A 22,978-nucleotide genomic window follows, 5' to 3' on the forward strand; every position below is an offset into this window, starting at 1 on the left:
CAAAAGTTCCCTCCTGTTGCCGTTCAACGGGATCTGAGGTGCCTTTATTTATACCAAAAAGATATCAACCAGCTGTCATGGCCTACCTGACCTGTACCAGCCCTAAAGAAGCCCTTCATTTCCCTGCTTTACTAGCAGAGACTGCCTAGCAACCAAATCTCAGCCAAACGGAGAGCCAGAACAACAGGGGAACGAACCAGCGGAAAAGGAGGGAAAGGAACCATGAGTGCAGCTTGACGATTTGACACATAATGGGCGATTATTATTGGCAGACCACCCATTCATACTTGATCGACTTACCCATGCTGCTGATTGAGTTCAGTATTGCGTCACTACAGGACTCCGGGGAGCACCAACCATCCACCTATCTAAAATAATGGACTCCTCCATTCTTACCATCAGCAGTGGCAGAACCACTTCTACCACCTCTATTACCTCTGATCATCAAGATTTTCTTATTCAATTCAACCGCAATCTCTCCTCTCAGAAAGCGCCGCCGAAGTAGCGCACGCCTCACCCACTCCGCCACCACGAGCCCCGAATCACAGGAACCATGCTCACGAGATCCTTAAGACCCAAGGGAACCCTCCGCTGGACACGTCCAGGCCTGCCATACCGGCGGTGTTTGGCCCATGTCTCGAACGTCTCGGACCTCCCTACAGTGCGTTGCAGCCCACGCCCAGTTCACCATCTGACCCCGATCCACCTATGCCAGGATACAGAACTAACCCCTCCCTTATAGGAGGAAAACAAGCCTTTTAGCGTACCGATAGCAGACGACAGTTTCGAAACATACAACCTCGACCCTCCCCCCTACAGCCTGGAAACCACCAAAAGCCAACTAAAACAACTTTACTATGACATGTCGCTAATAAGGTCTCTTTCCATCCCCTTCCAATCATATTCGTCCTGGACCCCCAAATTAACTTTCCCAGACGCATGGAACTCGCAGCCGACAAGTTATACAAGGAACAAAAGATCCGTGGCTTTTGCCACCTCTCCACAGGCCAAGAGGCTGTCGCGGTGGGGGTAGAACACGGGATCAGCCCCGAAGACAAGGTTATCACTGCGTACCGCGCCCACGGATTCACTTTGATGCGGGGTGGGAGTGTCAAATCCATCATTGGAGAGTTACTCGGTCGCCGAGATGGCATTTGTCATGGAAAGGGCGGTTCGGTGCATATGTTTACAAAGAACTTCTTTGGTGGGAATGGGATTGTAGGGTCGAATGTACCCCTGGGGACAGGAATTGCGTTCGCGCAGCAGTATGATGATACTAAGAAGGTGACGGTGAACCTTTATGGAGATGGCGCTGCGAATCAGGGTCAGGTACATGAGGCGTATAACATGGCTAAGCTGTGGGAATTGCCTGTTATATTTGGCTGCGAGAGTGAGTTCGGTTGATTTCCAAATTTTTTCTCGGTTATCTTTCATCAGTTGTTCTTGTGTTATGTTGGATCACCCGGGACTCATTTTCTAATGCCATGTCTTGTCGCAGATAATAAATACGGAATGGGCACATCCGTGGAGCGCGCTTCCGCCATGACCGAATACTACAAACGAGGATATTACATTCCCGGTCTACGCATCAACGGAATGGACGTTCTGGCCGTAATTGCAGCAATGAAGTATGGCAAAGACTACGTGTTGGGCGGAAATGGACCTTTGCTGTACGAATTCCAAACATACCGGTATGCGGGACACTCGGTATCTGATCCGGGGACGGCGTACCGGAGCAGAGACGAAGTGCAGGCTGAGCGGGCCAATGACCCTATCACGACTTATCGAGAAAAGATGATTGAATGGGGTGTGCTCAGCGAGGACGATGTTAAGACGATGGATAAGGAGATCCGAAGCAAAGTTGACCGCGAAGCTCAGGAAGCGGAGAAGATGGCGGAACCACCTTTGAATTCTGATGTGTTGTTCGAGGATATTTATGTTCGTGGTAGCGAGCCAGCCCAGCGGCGCGGGAGAACCGTTGATGAGACATACTACCGGGGTTGATAAGGTAAAGCCACCAAAACTTTAATGTCGAGGGGTGTTGCGCTTTCATAGTGAGCTCATAGGCATGTGCCTCGCATAAGATAGGTCGGTATAGTCTAGTCTAATTGAACGTCATTATGATTAGCAAGGCCTCGGATAGTAAATAAAGGGCATGCAGCACTTAGGGAGTTTGTAGCCAGTAGACCCTAACCGAACGACGCGTATTCTGCTGTAGACAGGTACCATAACATCATCGTCCAAATGGCTTCATTCAATCCAACCTTGAAAACCCCCGAGTACTGCACTGCAGACTTCTCTCTAATTCCAGTATGTGACCACTTGTTTCTATTTAGCTAAAGGGAGACAGAAAAATGGCTCGGTCGATACCAAATTCTAACACCCGTGACCTAGATCGGCTCTCAAAGCGCATCCTTCTCCAAGCAGGTTGCGGATATCCAGCGTCTGATGCAGAACTCCGGTCTCAAGTATCAGATGCACGCCACTGGAACTATAGTTGGTATGCTTCCGTTCACATTCAACCCGTTTCGATGCTGGATCGGAATTTTAGTCGTGGATATCGGCCCGAACACTGCATGAAGCAACGATGTAGGGCTTCCATGTGGAGTCTTTATTCTGAGATCATGTGCTATTTCCCGTCTTTGTTTTTGCAAAGCTGATACATCTGGTTAAAGAGGGATCGTGGGACCAGGTATCCCAAGTCATCGGATACGCCCATACGCTGATTCACCAGGAAGGCATCGCCAGGATTCAGACGGACATTCGCATCACCACTAGGTGAGTTTGCTTTTCGTAGTTTTATCCACTTTCTTGGCCGTTATCTTAGACTAGTGTATAGGACCGACAAGGTGCAGCCTATGGAGGCCAATATAGCCTCGGTGCAGAGGGCTCTTGCGACTTAATGTGGCCATGAGACAACCGTCTGGGCGCGTATAGGAAGATGTGCGTCTTGTGTTTTGAAAGTCTAAGTTTCAGTACAAGTCAGTAATCTAGGATGCCAAGTGAATGATGAACGCTGTTTACAGAACCATATCAAATCCACACATAACTAGCACCATACTCATTTGTGGATATGTAGTCAGCCCCCCCTCCGATATGCCCTAGCGATGAGATACGTAAAGGTCTGTAATAGACTGGACGACTCTATCCCAGAAACCTTGTAAGTGTTTTTGATCCCTGTTATGGTCCAAGAGCCCAACTGATCTTAGACCAGGATCCCACTCCTGTTGGATCGACGGAAGCGGAAAGTCAACGAGAGGCAAGAGGGGGAGAAGTCAATCAACCTGCGACAGTATCTCCTGCTGTGTATCTCTGCCCATCACCAGTTTGGCCCACTGTACTACAGTGGAAGGTGCATCTCATCGTTGTGCTCCGGTGAGAACGATCAAGTTCGGGCGTGCGTATCTATGCAGATCGCGTACTAGCGGCGTGCGCTGAATCTATTTTATAGTGTACCGGTCACAGCCAGATGTCCTATCATCGCGATGACGGCGGGGTAAGTTGATTTTGGATTCATTCACATGGTCGAAGTGAGCCTTTTTCTTGCGTTAGTATCATCTAACCCGAGGTTGCCCGAACGTCAGGGCAGCATTCCTGCGGTAATTGGCAGAAAAACCAAATGCAACTAGCTGGAAGCTCCTGCATCTTGGTGGATACGGGAGGGGGGAGGGATTTGTTACCTGGCAAAGTGGGAGGCATGCCACGCATATCGACGTCACAAGACGGATGTTGCTGGTCAGCCAAAGCTCTGCATGAGGCGTTGAGAAAAGAGGAGAGAGAAGAGAGCCCAGTCACGATAGATTGGGGGAGTCAGACAGATCTCGCTGGCTGACGAGAGAGACGGCTAGATAGCCGTCCCAGGGACATGGACGAAGAAAGCCAGGGATAAGGCACGATTACCAGGACGGGGTTTAGCCTGGACGAGCGCATCAAATGAAGGATGAGTTTGGGGGTGGAGAAGTTCATCTGGCGGATCCTTCCACGGCTGGAAAAGGTGGAAAATGGAAATTGGGAAATTGGGGGAAGCTTTTTTCTTACTTGCTGGCCAGTCGTGCCTCTTGCCTGTTCGGGACTCGCTACGATTCGACGCCTGGCAACGATGGAGTTCAATCTGTTGCTTAGTGCCGTCCTTCGTCCTCCAACCAGTCCACCCAGCATAATGGAGCCACTCACTGTCCTGATGACACTATTCCGAGGAGGACAGGCATTTAGAACAGGCTAAAGTTGATGTTAATGAGCCTGAGGGGAAGGAATTCCAAGCCTGAAAAAAAGAATTAGCACTGGCATGGAAAACGAAGCATGGTGAGAGGCTAGAGCTGGCCCTCCTCGATCATACAAGAGCGAAACAAAAGTACGAAGCAGGACGAATTAAACAATATGACAGAAGGCACGCAGTCAAGAGGGAAGGATTCTACCATCCAGATAGAAACTCTCTCCCACTGGCCTTCATATGCCTGACGGAGGCAAGATCTGCGGCGTAAGCGTTCTATTAATTAGATGTCCAGGCATGGATGGCTGGGGATGGTAATCCCGAACGCCCGAAATCAAACTCCCCGGTCCAAAAGTCTCCCCCCAGTCTTACATCTGGCCTCTGCAACGATGACACGACCACAGCCTTGGGTCCTGTCTGTCATGCGTGCGACAGCTTGCTAATGCATCCGATCATGCCCCGAGAAAAGCAACCTGAAGTCTGGACACTAGAAAGAGCGTCGATGATTTGTTTACCGTTCGGTATTGACGGCCCATAGTGCTAAGAGACTATCCAAGAAGCATGGCACGAGCTGAGCTGGCCCGAAACAGATCGTCCGCCAGGCCAGCACACCATCCTATCCCCTCTTACCATCCACGCGGACTCGAGATGAAGAAATTCCGTTCGGTTGGCTCTAACTATCCCGGTCTATACTTGCTAGGATTAACCACGCAAGTTGCCTACAATGTAACGTCTTTGCTTTTTGCTTTAGGCATAGGCACATACCGTCAACTGAAACCAAAACCCCACAGCAATGTGTTAGCATCTCCATGCATCTTGTACCTAGAACATGCCTCGCCCGTCTTGGACCGCAGTACTACGGAGTATTTGGGACTGTAAAACGTAGGGAAGATCTCCGCTCACGCGTGCAGAGACCTATTTGATGACCATAGTAATCTCTATAACGCTTCAGCGATAGGAAAGGAAGGTGGTTGGCTAATTTATGGATGCACCAGCACGAAACGGTATCTGCTCTGCTCATCAATCAAGAGGGTAGGGATGCTCCATCCCAGGCTAAATTTTTGACTGGGTACGGCGCAGATTATTGTCCAGCCTGATTTGAGATCCGGAGACTAAATGCAGATGTTAAGGCATATTCTTCGGCGTGGTTGTCTTGGTAAGTCCCAGGCCCAGTACGCTGGGAGCATCGTGACATGGTTACACCCACTTATTGCCAGGCATGCAGGTAATTCTCAGCTTAGCGCGGGAATCTCGACTCTTCAGAGACACGTGATATAGTCTAGAAGAAAGCTCCAGAGTACCTCTGAATGAACTATGACCCGACTGTACTTAGTTGGGTGAAACGAGGATCTGGTGGGAACGGGGGAGTATAATTGGGTATGCAGGAAGGGGAAAAGTATCCGCATGCGGAAGTCGGCCTTGTTCACGCCTTGTGGCGGACAGAGCGTCTTCGAAAAGTCGAGGACATCAGAAACCAGTAAATTATGGAGATCTAGCCTAGGAAGCTCGCAGGGCTTGGCATGTCGTTCTCTTCCTCGTTCTTACCTGGCGCAGGCGAGTCTGCCCCTATCAGAGCCAAGAATGCGTACACCATGCCCACCCGAGTTACGGGGCATGCGCGCCGCAGACCCGTTTGGGATCCCTTTTGTCTCGCATCACTTGGGAGCTCATTGCAAAGCACACCGCGATATTGACCCTTGTACCTGCAAAGTCTGTTGTTGTCGCTAAGCTTTGTCCTGGGTCACAGCCCACAAGCATTTTGGATTATAGTCATCATCATTTGGAAAATTTCCTGACCGAGGTATCATCACCACGTCCCCACCGCAGCCCATACACCGCTACAAAGAGAGTAGCAGCAATGTAGGACGGATACGTGATAGCCCACAATGTTTTCTGGTGTGCAATGCGGTCGTCCTAGGCTTGTGGCAAGGCCCGCTGTTACAGCAGTTTTGCCAGAGCCTGCAAGTTAGAGGTGCGATGGACCTTCATACATTTGCACCGGCCATGGTGTAAAAGACCACAAGTAAGCCGGACCCTCACCCAATAGAATTTGGTAGTAAGCAGAATGCATGCTAGCTACTAGTAGGAAGGAATGAAGGAAGGTCGTCCCGGCCTAGCTTCAATCTATCGTGAATTTATTTTCGGCACCGGCTCGGTTGTCAAGGTCATTGGGAGGAGGGTGGGCTGCAAGGGCCAAAAACCAGGCCAGCGACCAAGGAGAGTGAGCTAACTACTACTACTACTACTACTCAAGGAAAGCCGGACAAGGCCGGGTCTTGAACCAGAGCCAGAGCATCATGGTGATAGTAGTAATCCGTCACTTGGCAGATCTGACTTAGCTTGGTAAGAGAAGGGAGCCACTCCAGTGACAGGGATCGAGAAAGCCGTTGGAGTGATCAGTCTGATAGTCCACCATGGTGATTGACGGACAATCTCAACATGCAGTAGCCCAGCCATCACTATCCTCCTCTGAGAGTTAGTGAGTGGCACTTGATAGGCTCTTACGTCCGCTAGTGTACTGGGGTGAGACGGCCTGGTCCTGCAACTCCAGGAGGAGGGGTGTGTTTAATTTTTTTTTTTTTTTTTTTTTTTTTTTTTTTTTTTTTTTTTTTTTTTTTTTTTTTCTTTTTTTCCAAGTCCGCGCCTCCGCTAAAGCTCGACCCCCAAATGATCGGAGCAGGCTTACTAGGCTCCCTGGAGTCCTTCCTTTTCTTCCATGGTGGCCCCCTCTTTTCCTCCCTCCCACCCCGCTAGACAAAAATCTCAAGGGTATCTTTTTTGGACGGCCACCATCGGCCTCCCCGAGAGTCTTTCGTTTCGCTCGGCTCCATCATCCATTCCACTGAAATCCCTGCAATGGGTCAACAGGGTTCTTTACCTAATGTAGCCTATAGTACACGAAGCATAACATTGAATAGCGCTATTCCGAAAAACTGGGACACGAAGTCACCCAATCCCTGCTGTTCAGGAACTTAAGATGACTCGCTATTCGTCCCTGTTGGTGGGACATGCACAACCAGACTAACGAATTAAGACTGGGGACACTTGTCTCCTGTTTGTTCGTATCATTCGGGATATGCATCATGCACCGCGGGATCTGAAGAAGAACAGATCCTCAAGTAATGTTAGAAAAAGAAAAAGATATTACTGCTGAGCTCACGACTTTCCCAGCATTATGCTTCTCAGGACTGGGAAAACGAGGAGCCATCGTGGGTGTGACCGAATGATGGGTCTCAACGACATCATTCGAGAAAAACCTAAATATATTAAACATGGCACTGCACGATATTTCCGGCACTGTGATCCCTGCCCCTTGTATACACGACCCAAAACCCCGATATTGACGATGGAAGGACGCTTACACGCTGTCTCCGTTTGTGAACTACTCATTCAACTGGGGAGGAAAGAGTATTACCCTGACACCTACGGTATTGTAAGAACAGGGCGACCATCTCATGTATGGCCTGGCACGAATTTATCAAGGTACCAGTCGGGCACCTCTTTAGAGAAGAGTTACTGGGTTGAGATGTGCGCGATGATTTGGAGTCTTGACATTGAGCCGGCAATTGACGAGAGGAGTGTTGTTCATAGCCTTGTCTTTGATGCCGACGGAAGGCCAGCTCTTGATACCGTACACGTATCGTCTACGGGGTACTCACCAAATTACTCGGGGAGGCATCTAGTCTTTCCGTATTCGTAAGCTTGTCTGGATGAGTGGCAGAGCCACGCAGAGAGTTTAGCCATCCATCGAAAGCCTGGAACGAAGCTCGACTATCACTTCCGACAACATCCAGGTCCGTGCCAGTCTCAAATGGCGAAGGGGGCAATAATTTCTAGAATTTGGAGTAATCAGTTCTACTTGGAGATGAGAGACCCGACGATATCGCAGGTATGATGAAAACGTTTCACCTACGCCTAGAGTCTTGATCGACCACAGGTGACTATGGCATGCATGTAAGTCTGGATTCAAACTGGACGCTGATGGAATCCTTCCGACAATAAAGTGGGCGGAAACAGTCCAACTGCAGACGATAGCCTTTCTTAGGACTTGCTACTATACTAAGCTACCCATAGGCTAGTATGTTCTCGGGATCGTAGTACTAGTATTGTCCCAATATATTTTGATTGTTACCTTCGTCAGGCTAACGGAGCAGGAACCTCGCGACCAACAATGCTTCTGCGGGGCGACGATCCAGTCGAACCCATGCAAGCGACCAATTTCAAATAACAATGAGACATCTGCGAATGTCGTACGATGTTGGGAGGGGGTTTTATCCCTCCTTTGGGTATGAAAGCCGGGAATGAGTTGGGATGGAAAGTGGTAACTGCAGTCCAAGCTTAGTTTAGCATCATTGTTCATACTTGTCGGTGGTTGAAGAACCGGTTTCCCCATGCGGAATGACCATGTGACAACGATATTTTCGGGAGACTTGCTTGATGCTGCTGGCAGTCAAATCTGAGCCAACTGAGATTCTGCAGTAGCTACACCTGACATCTACAGGACACACATTTGCCAATATTCCAATCAAGGACATTTGACTCACCAAGAAACTTTTCATTCACCCTTCAGAGACGGGAGCTTCCCGGCATCGCTGGGAGTGGAGTGTGGGCCTAATGAATTTGGAATCAAACCAAGGGGAGCAACCAGAAGCTGTCGAGGTCGAGTGGGACAAAGTGGAGGGGAATTCCGCCGACGAAAAGGTGGGTCAAGTTATCCCGACAGACTGGATACTGCGGTACCTCCGTCTGCTCTTGATTGATTATCGCTTCTATTTTTCTTCCCTATTTTATTTTTTATTTTTTTTATTTCTCTTTTTGCTATTTCTCTTCCCCGAGTCACAGAACTGGTGGATGAAGTGAAATTCAGGCCTAAAAAGGGCCGGGAGAAGAGGGAGGCATGCGTCTCTCAACTGGCTGTCTGCCAGTTAGTCTATTTAACTTTCCTAGAGTCAAAATAAATTACGCAGGCTTATCTCGCTGTGTACTAGGATCATGCAAATGCATGCGCCTCAACATCCGTCTAACTTCAGCCCAGTCGGGATATTGGGGGTCGCAGTCCATGGATGCGCCTTTCCGGCGGTGCGGCACCAACAACCATTGGATCCCAAATTCGGTTGAAGATCACCCAATCTGCTTCCCCTCCTGGATGATGTATCACTGCTCCATCCCGGAGGTACCGTGTAGCTACCTACTCTTGCACCTTGTTGTTCGGAAATCATGCGATTTTCCTGCTTCGTCGTCTTTACTATAGGGGACACAAGGCCACAGCTACAGCAGGTCTTAGGACCTGTCAGGATTCCAAATGCTTTTCTCGAACAAAAATGTCCGGACCATTCGGGCCGCCACACTGGGTAGGCCGACCAACATTAAGTTATTAACCGACCTTACCATCTCGACCATCTGGGCCCCTGATTAGCGAGCGTCTCTTAGTCCGATATGCACAGGACTATCAATTTAGTAATAGTGTTTCGCCCCCCGTCGCTGGCTGCTCCCGGCAGCCTGGGACGCCCGTGCTTTTTCCCTTACCTTTTTTCTTTTTTTCCCTTTATTGCTTTCGCTTTGGATTCTGATTAGTCCAGCAGCTACCCAGTAACCTGGCACCAATGCCCAGCGGGAGGGGCAATTTAAAAATGAAAAAAGAAAAACAGGAAAGATGAAAAAGCCAGACGGGTCGGAGGAAAGAAATAGGCAGATCTTAATGACCTACTGATGAATGCGTTGTCAATCTCCCCCGGCCTGGCCGCAATAATTGAACGCTAGTGTATGTCTTCCCCTCATACTGGGAAAGAAAAGGTCAAAAAAAAAATAAAATAAATAAAAGAAAAGAAAAGGCTACCTAATTTGAAACCACGGTCAACTCCGACCTGAAGGAATGGGAGACGATCCTTGAAGTCGCTTCAAGTGATCATGGAACCCATGCCGGGGACCCAAAGGATCGGAGGGCCATTCGTCTGCGGTAGTACCCGTTGTTTCCGAGCGGAAGCTGTAGAAGAAGAGAGAACTTTCCGAAGGGGTCAAAATGGATTTGATTAGCTTTGTGTGGGAGACAGGAAAAGTTAATTGGGGGGGCTTTTTCTCGGTGACGCTCGGCAGGAATAATGACCACCACTAACATAACCTACTTGCGTCTTCCTGCGTCCACCGTACTTCGTATCGGAAGGCAACAATGCAGAGGCAAACGGGAAATTAAGCACCTACATACATGGGCTATATGCAGCAAGCACCATGCGGGAAGCCCAGCTATGCGGACATTGGGCCAGCCTGTACGTAGGTGTAATCGAGGTAGGTATAGTGTCTAGTGTCCAAGTCAGTCAAAAAAGATTAAGATCAGACATTGGATGGGCTTGGGTTTCCCACCACCCGAACAGAACCGCCCACTCGGTTCACACAAGTAGTATCTATCCTACCTCTCTAGAATTTAAATTTTTTATTGTCCTTTTCCCACCCCCTCGCGCCCGTGGGTACCACCCGGTCCCTAATACCCAGTACCTTATAGTGAGTATCTATTACTATACAGAGAAGACCGCCGCCTAAGGACCGAAAAGTCTTACTGCAAGTAGGGATAGTGTACTACCCTAACTGGTTTGGTCAGTCACTGAGAGCCAACCTAACTTTTTATTTTTATTTTTATTTTTTTTTCCCTATATTTTTCATTTTGCATCTTGCAACTTTTTCTGTCACGCAAATTATCATTATTGTTTATATTATAATATGAATACTTTTTTCTTTCTTTCTCTGTATCCAATGGTGTGTAATGGCTGTCTCTCAAATAAAAAAGCCCCTTAATTATGGTGATTGTCTGGCCCAGTCACGGCCAAGAGTTTCTGGTATCTTTCTTATTTTCTTACTTCTATTTAGCTTTGAGGAGGATTAGGTATCTTCCCTCCCCTCCCCCCATCCTGCTAAAGTCAAACTTAATCCAACCTGTCGGGTTCAGGGAAGGAGATTGGGAAAAGACAGCCGACGGCCCTCCTCTGCCACCCACTTCTGATGCTACCTACCCACAAAATGTCAACCACCCCCTGTCCAGCAACAATTATAGACTCCGTAGTGCTGAGGAGGAACCTGTCAGTCAATCTTAAATATTATCTGGCCTGCCCAGATGCTCTCCAACTTCCGGCATGACATCTTCGAGGTTTTCCAAATCCCATAGCCCTCCCCTCCACCCTGTACAGTAACGGAGAATTTGTAACCCTTCTTCGCCACGACTGTCTCTACAATACTCTACGACCACCTATTACTACTACTACAACATCTGCATACTTTCCCGTAAATACAAACCCTTCTTATTCTTATCAATTTTAGGCCATCGAGTCCGTGCTGGGATTGAATTTCTCATATTATTTCCTTATGAGATATCGTTTTTATTTTTAAACCAACTCACCCTCGTCGAGCATCCACTGACTAAGTCGCCTTACCGAGCCCTGGGCCTGGATACTACCTGCGTACTACCATTCCCACCCCCACTCGGACGCTGGCCTCATAAGCCCCAGTTTCCCAAGTCCCCTGGTACGCATAATGCCTACGGGTAGATCAACTGTGAGCACTCCCCTACTTGAATCCCTGACAAGGTCCAATCTCTTCTGTTGGTTGTGGTGGTGGTGGTCTTTTCTCCAACTCTTTGCTGTTGCTCTTGGTCGCCGTCTACATTGTTCTTTCGATCGGCAACCTTCTAGTATTCACTAACACACCATGTCGCAGGGATCTAGTCGTGAAGAGTAAGTACTGTCATTTCCAAAGAATAAGCCAGAGGTGCAAGACCTGCTTGGTTACTCGCATCTTCACTTCTATTGGTGGTGTCAGTGCTAAATGTGACAATAGTGACACGCAGTCATTGACTGCCAGTGTAACGGACTACCCCATGGAATATGGAAGACGATACCACAAATATCATGAGGGCTGTATGTGCAGGCCTCTTCGATCTATTGGAGTCAGCCTCCTCGTCCCTTACTAAATCACTCTTTCCCCAGCATACTTATATCCCAACGACGAGCAAGAGCTAGACCGTATGGACATGCAACACCACATGCTCAAATTGGTCAACCGCGGGCGGCTGCTCTTTGCCTCTCCCCAAAGCCCAAAGAGGATCCTAGATGTTGGCACTGGCTCCGGTATATGGCCCATAGAACTAGGTAAGCGAAAAGAAAAGCTCTTTCCCCCCCATCCTCCCCAGCTCATACTTACCGGACAGTTTCTCATCGTGTCTCCATCACATGTAGCGTCTGAATTCCCAGCAGCCGAGATTATAGGAACCGATCTTTCGCCTGTACAACCGAACGAAGTCCCCGAGAACGTCCATTTCCTAGTCGATGACGTTACAGAGGACGAGTGGCTATGGGGCCCCAACCACTTCGACGTCATCCATGCTGGTCATCTTTCGGGTTCTCTGCCATCATATAAAGACTTGTTACGGAAAGTCTTCAAGCATCTCAAGCCTGGTGGCAGCGTCCAATGTGATGAGTTTGATCCGAAGCCGAAATGCGATGACGGAACCATGCCAGAAGAGGATCCCGATAAGTTCAGTGAATACGCTCTCCAAGACCTGATGGATCTACATCACCGTGCCGGCCAGGCTTCAGACCCGCCCCGGCAGTTTCGAGTGGCCCATCGGTTGGCACGCTGGATGAGAGAAGTAGGATTCGAGGATGTTCAGGAGCGAGTCCAAAAAGTACCCGTGAACCCTTGGTCTACCGACTCTCATCTGAGAACGATTGGTTCGTGGAACGAGACAAACCTGCTGGAAGCCGCAGCTGGCTGGTCTTACAAGCCTCTCACGATTCTTGGCTGGTCGAAGCCCGAGATCGAAGTCTTCCTCGTCGATGTTCGGAAATCCATTCAGAACCGTGATGTTCACGCCTATTTGGATTACTATGTGGTCACAGGAAGAAAACCACATCCTGCTTAGTGAGAGAGCCCTTGAAGGGTTTCACTGCGAATTTTACGGCCTCGAAAGAAAAGCACCACATAGCAGATAACGTCCTTTTTGGATTATCGTTCCTTAGCGTCTATACCTCCTTTTTCCGTCATCGCCGGATCTGTCCTTATTTTCATCTACCATTTCCTTGTGTGTTGGCAAGCATTGGCATAAGATACCACCGACTACTACAGAGAAACATCATATATGCATAGAAGGCGTGCAGGGGCCTCCTTTTCTTTTCATATTCTTTTTTCCACTTTTCTGTTCTTGCACATATATAAATACATCCGACATAATTTGTCTAGTCATTCCCCTTTTTCTTTTTTTTTTTTTTTTTTTTTTGTTTAGCGAATAGGCAATCATATAGACATTCAGTATACAAGAATAAACCAAACCCACGAGCATTCAGCCTTACGACAATATCCCCACTCATCCAGTATTCCACTCAAAGAAAGAAACATAAAGAGAAGGAAATGAAAAAAATTTCTACTCCTCCGTAACACCCTCAGAATTAACCACAGCGTAACAACTCCCCCAAACACCACTAGCAACTAGCCCAGTAACTACGTACCTAAGCGCAAAGCACGGTTCCCCAATTCGGGGCAACCCGCTTACTCATCCACCCAACCCTCTCTCCAAACCTTCGAAGCTCGCTCCATCTCAATTCCGCCTTTGCTAATCAACCACATCTGACAGGCCGCGAATTGCTTCAATCCAATTCTACCTACCCACCGCTGTCGCATGCCTCATGTCTCTCGGCAGACATGCCTACAGGCATGCATCATCATCGTCTAATAATCTCCTCGATCACGTCTGGATCAGCGAGGACTTCCTAGCTTCCGCGTTCCGACGCTTCGCTAACGGCCAACGACGCTACGAGAGCCGCGTCCCGGGGCCATTGGAGGCTCGACGACGACTCGCTAAGAGGAGGAATACTGCCCTCGCTGGGATTGCGGGGACGGGGCCGCTGGATGATATTGCTTGTTTGTTTGGGCGCAATGGGAGGGAACATATGAAATGGACGACCACGACGGAGGGGAGGAAGGCGAAGGGTAAGATATTGGATCTGTTGAAATACTATTGGTGGATGATGCTAATGGTGCTTGGTGTTGGTAGGTTCGCATTTTTATCAATTGAGTTCGCCGTCGCCGTCGCCGCCGCCGCCGCCGATTCCGTCCGCGTATAATGGGGATGGTGCTATTGAGGATGAGTTTGCGTTGGGGAGGCCGTCACCTGGGAGGCCGGATATGCCGCCGGATGGGCCTGATGAGGTGTCGCGCGATCAGTATTTGAGGAGGCGGTTGAGAGAATGTCGGACGGTCGAGGCTGTCAAGAGGGTTGTTCGGCAATTGGATGTTGATCTTTTGCGAGAGCCGGGGTATAGCCGTTTCATATTCGATCACTTGTTGTCGTGTTCCAGGAGGGGAGAGTTGGGTGTTGACGAGCTTGTATCGTTCCTGGACGACCCACAGCTTAATATTCGGGGAGCGAGGAATTATTTGACTGCGGTCGAGTATATCGCTTCGCGCGGGATCAGGCATGGGAAGTGGCATCCACTCTTCGACAATGTCGTTCAGGCTCTGGAGCTTGGGATTGTTCCGCCTGACGAGTTGTGCGCTATAATAGAGGCTATTGCGAAGGCAGCGCCGGCGAAGACTGAGAGAAAGAGGCAGTTCCCGGATACGGTCACGGCAATGTATCAGGCGATGTGGGATGCAATTGGACGATGCGATATCTACGGGCACAGTGATCTCGATGAGGGGATAGTTGATGCGTGGCTTGGTGCTCTATGGGAGAGGAACGTCTGCGACGATTTGCCCTTGGCTAAAAGCATACTCCTTGCTGCTCAGAGACTGGAGCCGGCATGTTGCTCGTGGGCTACTCTGTTCTTGACGCGTTGGCTGGAGCTTCCTAAGAAGCTGCGAGTTGGCGCTGGTGAAGTCTACGCGAGTGATATACTGAGCAGTTTCAAGCCTGATCTTGCAACAGCAGCTGTCATATCGACCACTGAATTCTTGGCGTCGAACAAGAAAGATCTACTCGGGCGGTGGCACAGCTGCTTATTGCAGACTAAAGATATCCCGCAACTTGTTTCGTCAAAAGCATGGCTTGATGTTCGATCGCGGGACGATATAACGGAGTCAAGTCTCTCGCTGCAACATCAGATCATCTTACGCATATGGGCTCTACGAACTCTCAGCAAAGGTCTTTCCGACGGGCCTCTATGGAGGAAGGATGTACGAGCCACAGATGTGCCTATAAGACGCCTCTTCGGCCTCTGCGAGTCCATCAACAAGAACGAAACCAGCGAAGACATGCTAAGCAGTCTAATGAAAGGCATCCATGATCTGGGGCTACCAGCAAACGGCCTCCTAATACTAGCTGTCGACATGAAAGCCCGCAACACCCTCACGAAATCGGCCCGTCGCACCCTGACCAACATGGAATCATCATCCAACATCTCCTTCGCCAACATCTTCGCCAACCTTGACGCCTACAACGCAAGCACCCCCCACTTCTTCGCCAAATTCGAACAAATGACCCGCCAAATCGACATCACCTCCCCCGACTTCATCTCCCACGGTCTCGACCTCGCCAGAACCGGCGACTCTCGCAGCGTGTGGACACTCATCCGCCTCCTCCGTTCCCACACCCCTCTTAAAATCGCCCTCTCCAAATCATGGATTCCTATCCCCGACCCCTCAGAAAAAGCTCTCGTGCGCTACTACCCCGAGCCCAGAACCAGCGACTGCCCGGACCCGCACGCAGCTCTCGAAATGATCCACCTTCTTGCCGTGTCACTCGCGTGCTCGAGGCGCCTGAGCCCACGCCGTTCTTACAGTCTCGTGCATTGGCTGTATGTCTTCCTGGTGAAGCATAATGCGCCTGTTAAGCCGGCGATTGCACGTGCTTTGTATCATGCTGGTGTTGAGCGCTTTCGGCGGGAGGGGTTGCGTGTTTCGCTCACGCAGTATGCGTATATCTATGACGTTGTGGAGGAGGTTGAAGGGTCTGATGTCGTTGAGAATCTTATGGAGCCGCCGAGGATTGGACATCGGTTTTCGGGGGGTGAAGAAGGGGAGGCTTGTTCTGAGTGATTGTGAATACGAAGAGCTGCTGTGGTTGGTGAGACGTGTTTTACTTTAGTTTGGCTTGATATCCGGACTGTATACTAGTAGTATAGATATAGTGTTCTTAAGGGAAATGTATGCCTCTTAGTGTATTTACTAGAGAGATATGGTCAGGGTTCTACGCAAGTATAAACCTTTTCGAATCGTCCTAAATTTCAACAATCATAATGGCAATTATTCATGCGTGGCCCATATTTAAGATAAAGCCAGCCCGACACAACCAGTAGTAAATAAGAACCTTTCTTTGCTCTAGTCGTTACAACAACAATAACAACACATCATTTAGACATCCACCTCCATCAAATTAGGATCACCAGACGCCTCCTCAACAGAGATATACTTCCGCATATCCTCCTTGCTGATGATCTTCTGGTTCAAATAAGCCGTAGTACCCTTGGGGAAGCGGTAATTGCGCTCCTTCTCGCCACGCTCATTAGGCCTGATGTAGTTCCGCAGCAACTGCGTAGGCTTGTCCTTCTCAATGACGCAAACATCGACATTGCTACCGGATCCCAGATCGTTGAAGATACCGGCCTTGATGGCCTCCGCGCACAGGGCGATCGCGCCCTCACGGTCCAGATTCGGCTTCCATGTCGACTCGAACACCGACATCGCGGCCAGAGAACCTGATCCCATGGTCACGTAGGGAAGCTTGTCGGTGGATCCGTGGGCGTGGACGGTGAAAAGACCAATGCCGGTGGGATCGACACCCGCCACAACCAGGTAGGCGCCGATGTGGCCTTGGTATCGGAATAGGTGCTGCTTCAGCATCGTCATGCAGGTGATTACGCGTGGGGGCCGGCCCGTCGAAAGTGCGTGCAGTTCGATGTTCGAGCTGATCAACGCCGTCGTGAACTCGGTGTCGGCGGCCGTTCCGGCTCCGGCGCACCAGATCTTGGGCGCGATGTAGTGTAGTTTCTCGCAGTTCTGGAGGTGTGGGGGGTAGTGTGTTAGTTGTTGAGTTGGGTTATTGGAGATAGGTGTGAATGTCCTGGGAAAAGCGGTGCTTACCTTGTCTGCTACTATCGGGCCGCTGGTGGCTCTGGTATCTGCTGCAATCTGTGGTTATGCCAGATGTGGTGAGTTCGTGATCGTCGTCTTGGGTACTAGGGAGCTTGTTGGGTTGCTCCGGAGGTACCTACCACAACGCCATTGTCGTATATACATCCCACGATGGTGGTACCGGTGCTGGTGGCTTTGGGAAGAGGGACTCCCTTCGCGTGGAGAGCCGCGTTACGGTTGTAGTTGGAGAAATCGAAGCCTGTCATGGTGACGGCGTGGAAAGGTGATGTATTGTGAGGGGGCAGGAAACCAGTGTGAGCTGGGAGAATTGAAACTCAGTTGGAATGAGGAGGAGCTGAAGCTTGAGGAGGGAAGATGAAATGCCGAAAACAGATGACGGGGGAAGAGCAGGAAGCTATAGCAGGATGGAGAGAGATGGCGGAGGAGCTGCGAGTTGATGGAGTGACGAAGCTCCGGGCGCCTGATCGCGGCGGCCTCAGGCCTGTCACGGATTAGCTAATGGGCGAGCAATTCCGCTGTTTTTGTCCGGCTGGGAATCTGGCGCCGAACTCCATCTCCATTCTTGTTGCTCCTGCATTATCGGCAGTCATTGACTGTGCTGTTGTTTCTCTTTTCCTTAGGGTCGTTGTGAACTCCGTCTTCTTCATCTCACTTCCTTCCCTCGAGGGGAGGTGGTCAAGATTTTTGCGCGCACCTGGAAGCTCTTCAATCGGAGTCCTCAAGCACTCCAGCGTCGCTCCTTTTCGTCTTCGCCGCAAAGTCCACCTTCTCCCCATGCTCCAAAGACTCGGTTATCTCTAGGCGACCGTCCTCGTTCAATTTCGGCCGATTTTGATAGACTCAGAATGGCTTTCAGCTTTGGAGCCTCCAACCCCGCCGGGGATACTGCTGAACTGGGCCCCGAGCTTCCTGATGTTTTTGCAGAGGTATGTCGCAATGCCGTTGGGGTTGCGAATCGATTTTGAGCTGACATGGTGACCAATCGAATTAGGAAGTCGGGTTCAAAGGCGTGTCCAGCGATAGCAACGTTCGATTACTCAATACTCCTTGGCCCGAAGATTCCCTCCCTAGCCCCACGAGCTCCCTTCTCGCTGTCGCAGCGACAAAAGGCGTTGTTGTTGGTGCTGGGCCAGACGCCCTCTATATCGCCTCCTCCAACGAAATAAGAACCGCTATATCCGCATCCACAGGAGATGAGAAGGTCAAGACCAAGCCCTTCCAGCCGCGCGCCACGATTCCTCTCCCCGCCCGACCTACGCATATCACTTTCGCCTCAGGCGATAGCGCCCTAGTATTGGCGACAGAGAATGGTACACAGCTTTCGGTGTTTGAGACGGCAAGTCTCTTACAAGGGAACGCGCAACCGGCTTTGTCTATCCCGACGAATGGAGCTACCTTCCGCTTCCTTGCCCCCAATCCCGCGCAGTCGGAAGACTCGCACTCATCCCTTGTTGCGCTTGTCACCACGGGGGGAGACCTCCTTATAGCCGATCTGAAAGCTGGAAACCTGCTCTCGGGCCCCAATGGCCAGGTCCTGAAGTCGGGAGTTAGCACGGTTTGCTGGAGTAACAAGGGCAAGCAGCTCGTGGCAGGGCTTGCGGATGGCACTGGATTCCAAATGGCCCCAGATGGTGCCCAGAAGGGTATTATTCCGCGCCCTCCTGACCTGGAGGATAACCATCACGGTGCGTTCTGCGTCTAATGTCTCTACTACTCCCCAATATTCTAACCCGTGCAGTGTCCTCTATCGCCTGGCTTGAGAATGACATCTTCTTGATGGTCTACACATCGAATGCTGTGGAGGATGATATGGGCCAGACACCATCTTCGCCTTATTATATTATCACCAGGAGGAAGAATGCGCCTTTCTTGATCCAGAAATTGCCCGAATTGTGCATGCCCTTTGGCTTCAAGCGCGCCCCTGCCTACCAGTTCATCGCGCGTCTTCGAGAATACAAACCGCATTTGAAGGATGTCCTTGTTGTATCCTCCACCGCTTCGACCGACGTATGCTTGATCACGAGAGCGGATCAACCGCTGGCTAGTGATGATGCCGCTAAGGCCACCACAGGGCTCTTTGTTACGACCGAAGTGAACGACGACACCAAGAGAGCTTCCCTCCCACTCAAGGACTCTACAGAAGAAACCTCTGTGATCGGTTTAGGCTTTGACCTATCGAGCACTGAGAATGTTGTGGCCCCGATCGCTGGCGAGGATATCGCTGAGAGTTCTACGCCGCTACCAAATTTGCTACTTCTCAATAATGAGGGTATCCTGTGTTCTTGGTGGTTCGTCTACAACGACTCAGTCCGCCAGAAAATCCCTTACCACGGTCTGGCGTCAGAGGCTCAACAGCAGCAGCCGGCACCGCCAGCACAGTCAGCACAACCTCAGCCCCCTACGCAGCCTGCGTTTGGACAATCAGGTTTCGGCAGCCCATCTCCCCTAGGATCATCCCCCTTTGGCAAACCATCAGCTGCACCGGCCTTTGGCAGTACATCCACCTTGGGTGCCAGCCAGCAGGCGACCTTCGGAAAGACATCGTTTGGTGCACCTTCGTTTGGCACCCTATCACAACCGGGGGCCTCGTTTGGCGCTCCTAGTGCACTGGGAACTGCAACACCCCAGTTCGGTCAATCCGGCTTCGGGGCACTGGGCGGCGGGTCGGGCTTTGGACAGCCATCAACACCGGGCAAGAGTCTCTTTGGAGCCTCGACTACTAGTACAGGAGGTGGATTTGGCTCGTTTGCAAATGCTGGAGGAGGATTTGCTGGCTTTGCGGCGCCAAAGACCACCACTGTATCACCCTTTGCGAAGATGTCAGGAGAGAGCTCGTTTGCGAAATCCTCTGTGCCATCACCGTTTGGTGCTAAGACCGATACTGACACTGCGTTCCCTCCAACCTCGAGCGAGACAAAGAGCGCTTTCGGACAAAGCTCTAGTGGCTTCGTGCTAGGATCTACATTCAAGGGCGACGGTACTGCGGCTAACGATGGCCCTAAGCCAGACAAACCATCAGGACTATTCTCGTTCGGCGAATCCATGGATGATATGGTATCCAGCAGCAACAAGACCAGTCCACCAACCGAGTCAATGGATGATATGGACGACGAACCTGCGCCTTCGCAGAAGCCTGAGTCTAAAGAGCCTGAATCAAAGGCACCAGCACCATCTATCTTCGGAGCGCCCTCCAAGACCGAGACCGCTGCACCGACCTCCCTTTTCGGCTCCAAGCCGCAGCCTCCTAATCCATTTGGTCAACAGCCGGCCAATCCTTTCGGCCAGACCCAGGCTGCTACCAAGTCTCCATTCTCGTTGTTCGGCAGTGCTTCACCCGCTAAGCCAACATCAAGCCCGCTGTCTCCCTCCTTGGAGAAGACTACAGCTGCCACACCACCCTCGACCAAGACGCCTTCTGAAGACGCCCATCGCACTCCCCTTGCTTCCAGTATCCAAACCCCTCTCCCCCCTGACCCCACCAGCAAGGCTTCGTACGGACCGGGTGATACTTCGGCCTCGTCAAATGTATCTAAGAGTTCCGTTGATGACGCCCCTCTTCCTCCCGACTTCACTGTCAAGGCGAAACCTGCCCCGGCAGATGTCGGAGGAGAGCCACCTTTACCCCCGGATTTCGCGAAGAAACTTCCTGAAGAGGAAAACGAGGAAGAAGAAGTGGACGAGGCTGAAGCTGAAGAGGCGCCGTTGCCTCCAGATCCAGCTACGTGGAAGCCACCGGCATCCCAGGAAGAGCCTGGCCCAGTACCTGACGAATCCGATGCCGATGAGTCTGGCAGAGAGGAAAGTGGGGAAGGCGAGGAAGACGTGGAAGAGGAAGAAGAAGAAGAAGAAGAAGAAGAAGAGGAGGGCGATGAATCCGATTTTGGAGATAGCGGTGAAGAAGTCTCCCGAGACATCAGCGAACCAGAGTCGGCGGAGGCAAGTCCAGAGGCCACTCCTGACGGTGCTTTCAAATTCGGGGCTAAGGGCGGCTTGTTCTCACAAGCTGCTAAACCTGCACCCGCTCAACCCCCGGCCCAGCGATCTCTGTTCGGAGAAATTGGAAAGTTCCCGACATTCCAGACTCGGGAGCCTCCAAGGTCGCCCAGTCCGGTACGGAGCGGCCTTCAGAAAAACCGGTTCAAGATCGGGGGCCAGAAGCCCAGTGCTGCACAGGTGCCAGGAAGCACTCTTGCTGCACGCAAGGCTTCCCTCACCGAGGCCGTCAAACGTGAGAATCTCCTAAAACCGCAAGTTTCTCAGAAGGAGAAGTCTCCGGTGGACCTCAAAGCCAAGCAGATGGAAGAAGAAGCTCAGGCTCTTTCGGACGATGATGAGGACGAGAGGCTTCGCGCAGATCTTGCCCAGCCTCTGGAACCTGTTCCAACTCTGGATCCTTTCCTGCCCCACCAGGATTATGCGGGAGAGACCAGCAAGCCCGGTATTCCTGGTCAGATCGAGCGACTTTATCGGGACATCAACTCTATGGTGGACACACTGGGCATCAATGCTCGATCACTGGCCTCGTTTGTTTTGTATCAAAAGCAACCGCAAAGTGCTGATTGGGTCGAGCTGTTGAACAAGGAACACCCAGCTGCTATCCTTGACGAGAAGCTACTGCTACACGATATCGAGAAACTGGACGATGCTGTTGTCATGCTTGCCGGCTCTCTCGAACAGCAGCGGGTGCAAGGGGTCGAGGACAAGCTGAAGGCCTGCCAAGAGCTCCTGAGCAAGGATATTCTGACGCTTCGGGGCCAGTGCGCTAGCATCCGTAAGACTCTGGATGCCCACACGGATGCAGCAGCTATTGTCTCTGCGCCTCTTTCCGCAGAACAGGCGAACCTGCAACAAGATCTCCGCACTGCCTCGACTGATATTCAGGCCAAGCTGGCGGATCTCGAGTCGGCAGTGTCCCTCCTTCGCGCCAAGATAGCCGATGCCCCTCGTCCCGATGGCACTGGTTCCCGGCAAGCCATGAGGCGACCGACCGTGGAAGCCGTCACGTCTACGATTGCTACGATGACGAACATGGCCGAAAGCAAGCGCAGCGATATTGACGTCCTGGAAATGCAGCTGAAGAAACTTGGCATCGACACCTCGGCCCCGGCAGCCGCCAGCCGGGAGGGCTCCCCCTTCACGACCCCGCGAAAGGGCATGGGGCGGTTCCCAACCACCCCTGGATCTGACGGACCCAACAGCGCATACCATACACCGGACTCTGCTACGCGAGGCTTCCGATCGAGCATCAACGGATCAGCGCGGGCCAGTCGGCTTCGCAATGTGGAAGGAGTAGGAGAGCTCGTCACCCGGGAGGAGAGTACGCAGTGGAAGACGAAGCGGCAACGCCGGCAGCATATTGTGGGCAGTCTGAAGAAGGCAATTGGAGAGAAAAAGTCCAAGGTGCGCGGAGTGGATGATCTGTAGGATTAACTGTTTCTTGTTACTATTCTGCTTTTTCCTTGACTATGACTTCTTCAACCATGAAAAAACAGCGGGTCCGGCCATTGGATGTTGGTAGCGTTATTATGTACATAGATCCGATTCATCCTTAACTAATGAGTGATGTTCACTGCCAGTGCATACGAGCACATATTATGTCGTATATTGTGCCTAAGGCATCAATCAACCACTGACATCATGCGGCAGTGACATCAACCGATCTCCTCTTTCTTTGTTTCTCTCTTATCGATCCAAACT

The 22,978-nt window shown here is 51.0% G+C and overlaps 8 protein-coding genes across 8 annotated transcripts, besides 1 other annotated feature; 5 read left to right on the forward strand and 3 right to left on the reverse strand.

The window, feature by feature from the left end:
- Window positions 1–553: 553 nt before the first annotated feature.
- Window positions 554–2,004, forward strand: An11g04550 (uncharacterized protein; the record flags this gene model as incomplete). The annotated part of the gene is made up of 4 exons (XM_059750223.1): window positions 554–682; window positions 755–876; window positions 936–1,390; window positions 1,499–2,004. 4 exons carry the CDS (start codon window positions 554–556, stop codon window positions 2,002–2,004), a joined length of 1,212 nt encoding a protein of 403 aa, XP_059604301.1.
- Window positions 2,005–3,844: 1,840 nt separating this feature from the next.
- On the reverse strand, window positions 3,845–4,634 carry An11g04560 (hypothetical protein; the record flags this gene model as incomplete). The annotated part of the gene is made up of 3 exons (XM_059750224.1): window positions 3,845–4,177; window positions 4,282–4,322; window positions 4,583–4,634. 3 exons carry the CDS (start codon window positions 4,632–4,634, stop codon window positions 3,845–3,847), a joined length of 426 nt encoding a protein of 141 aa, XP_059604302.1.
- A 137-nt stretch (window positions 4,635–4,771) lies between these two features.
- Window positions 4,772–5,691, forward strand: An11g04570 (hypothetical protein; the record flags this gene model as incomplete). The annotated part of the gene is made up of 4 exons (XM_059750225.1): window positions 4,772–4,976; window positions 5,097–5,242; window positions 5,378–5,479; window positions 5,596–5,691. The coding sequence occupies 4 exons, from the start codon at window positions 4,772–4,774 to the stop codon at window positions 5,689–5,691; spliced, it is 549 nt and encodes a 182-aa protein (XP_059604303.1).
- Window positions 5,692–5,702: 11 nt separating this feature from the next.
- An11g04580 (hypothetical protein) lies at window positions 5,703–7,418 on the reverse strand (the record flags this gene model as incomplete). The annotated part of the gene is made up of 9 exons (XM_059750226.1): window positions 5,703–5,906; window positions 6,008–6,124; window positions 6,210–6,286; window positions 6,359–6,436; window positions 6,532–6,743; window positions 6,872–6,949; window positions 6,995–7,061; window positions 7,145–7,307; window positions 7,359–7,418. The coding sequence occupies 9 exons, from the start codon at window positions 7,416–7,418 to the stop codon at window positions 5,703–5,705; spliced, it is 1,056 nt and encodes a 351-aa protein (XP_059604304.1).
- Window positions 6,775–13,473: a repeat region (Title: strong similarity to transposon - Homo sapiens).
- On the forward strand, window positions 11,729–13,115 carry An11g04600 (uncharacterized protein; the record flags this gene model as incomplete). The annotated part of the gene is made up of 3 exons (XM_059750227.1): window positions 11,729–11,781; window positions 11,912–12,111; window positions 12,181–13,115. The coding sequence occupies 3 exons, from the start codon at window positions 11,729–11,731 to the stop codon at window positions 13,113–13,115; spliced, it is 1,188 nt and encodes a 395-aa protein (XP_059604305.1).
- A 402-nt stretch (window positions 13,474–13,875) lies between the features above and the next one.
- On the forward strand, window positions 13,876–16,225 carry An11g04610 (uncharacterized protein; the record flags this gene model as incomplete). Its single annotated transcript, XM_001394415.1, has 2 exons — window positions 13,876–14,179; window positions 14,244–16,225. 2 exons carry the CDS (start codon window positions 13,876–13,878, stop codon window positions 16,223–16,225), a joined length of 2,286 nt encoding a protein of 761 aa, XP_001394452.1.
- A 315-nt stretch (window positions 16,226–16,540) lies between these two features.
- An11g04620 (uncharacterized protein) lies at window positions 16,541–17,526 on the reverse strand (the record flags this gene model as incomplete). Its single annotated transcript, XM_001394416.3, has 3 exons — window positions 16,541–17,185; window positions 17,270–17,317; window positions 17,401–17,526. 3 exons carry the CDS (start codon window positions 17,524–17,526, stop codon window positions 16,541–16,543), a joined length of 819 nt encoding a protein of 272 aa, XP_001394453.1.
- A 600-nt stretch (window positions 17,527–18,126) lies between these two features.
- An11g04630 (uncharacterized protein) lies at window positions 18,127–22,705 on the forward strand (the record flags this gene model as incomplete). Its single annotated transcript, XM_059750229.1, has 4 exons — window positions 18,127–18,207; window positions 18,273–18,966; window positions 19,020–20,258; window positions 20,298–22,705. 4 exons carry the CDS (start codon window positions 18,127–18,129, stop codon window positions 22,703–22,705), a joined length of 4,422 nt encoding a protein of 1,473 aa, XP_059604306.1.
- Between the last annotated feature and the right edge of the window lie 273 nt (window positions 22,706–22,978).

Source organism: Aspergillus niger (assembly GCF_000002855.4).
Source record: "Aspergillus niger supercontig An11".
Taxonomy (NCBI): domain Eukaryota; kingdom Fungi; phylum Ascomycota; class Eurotiomycetes; order Eurotiales; family Aspergillaceae; genus Aspergillus; species Aspergillus niger.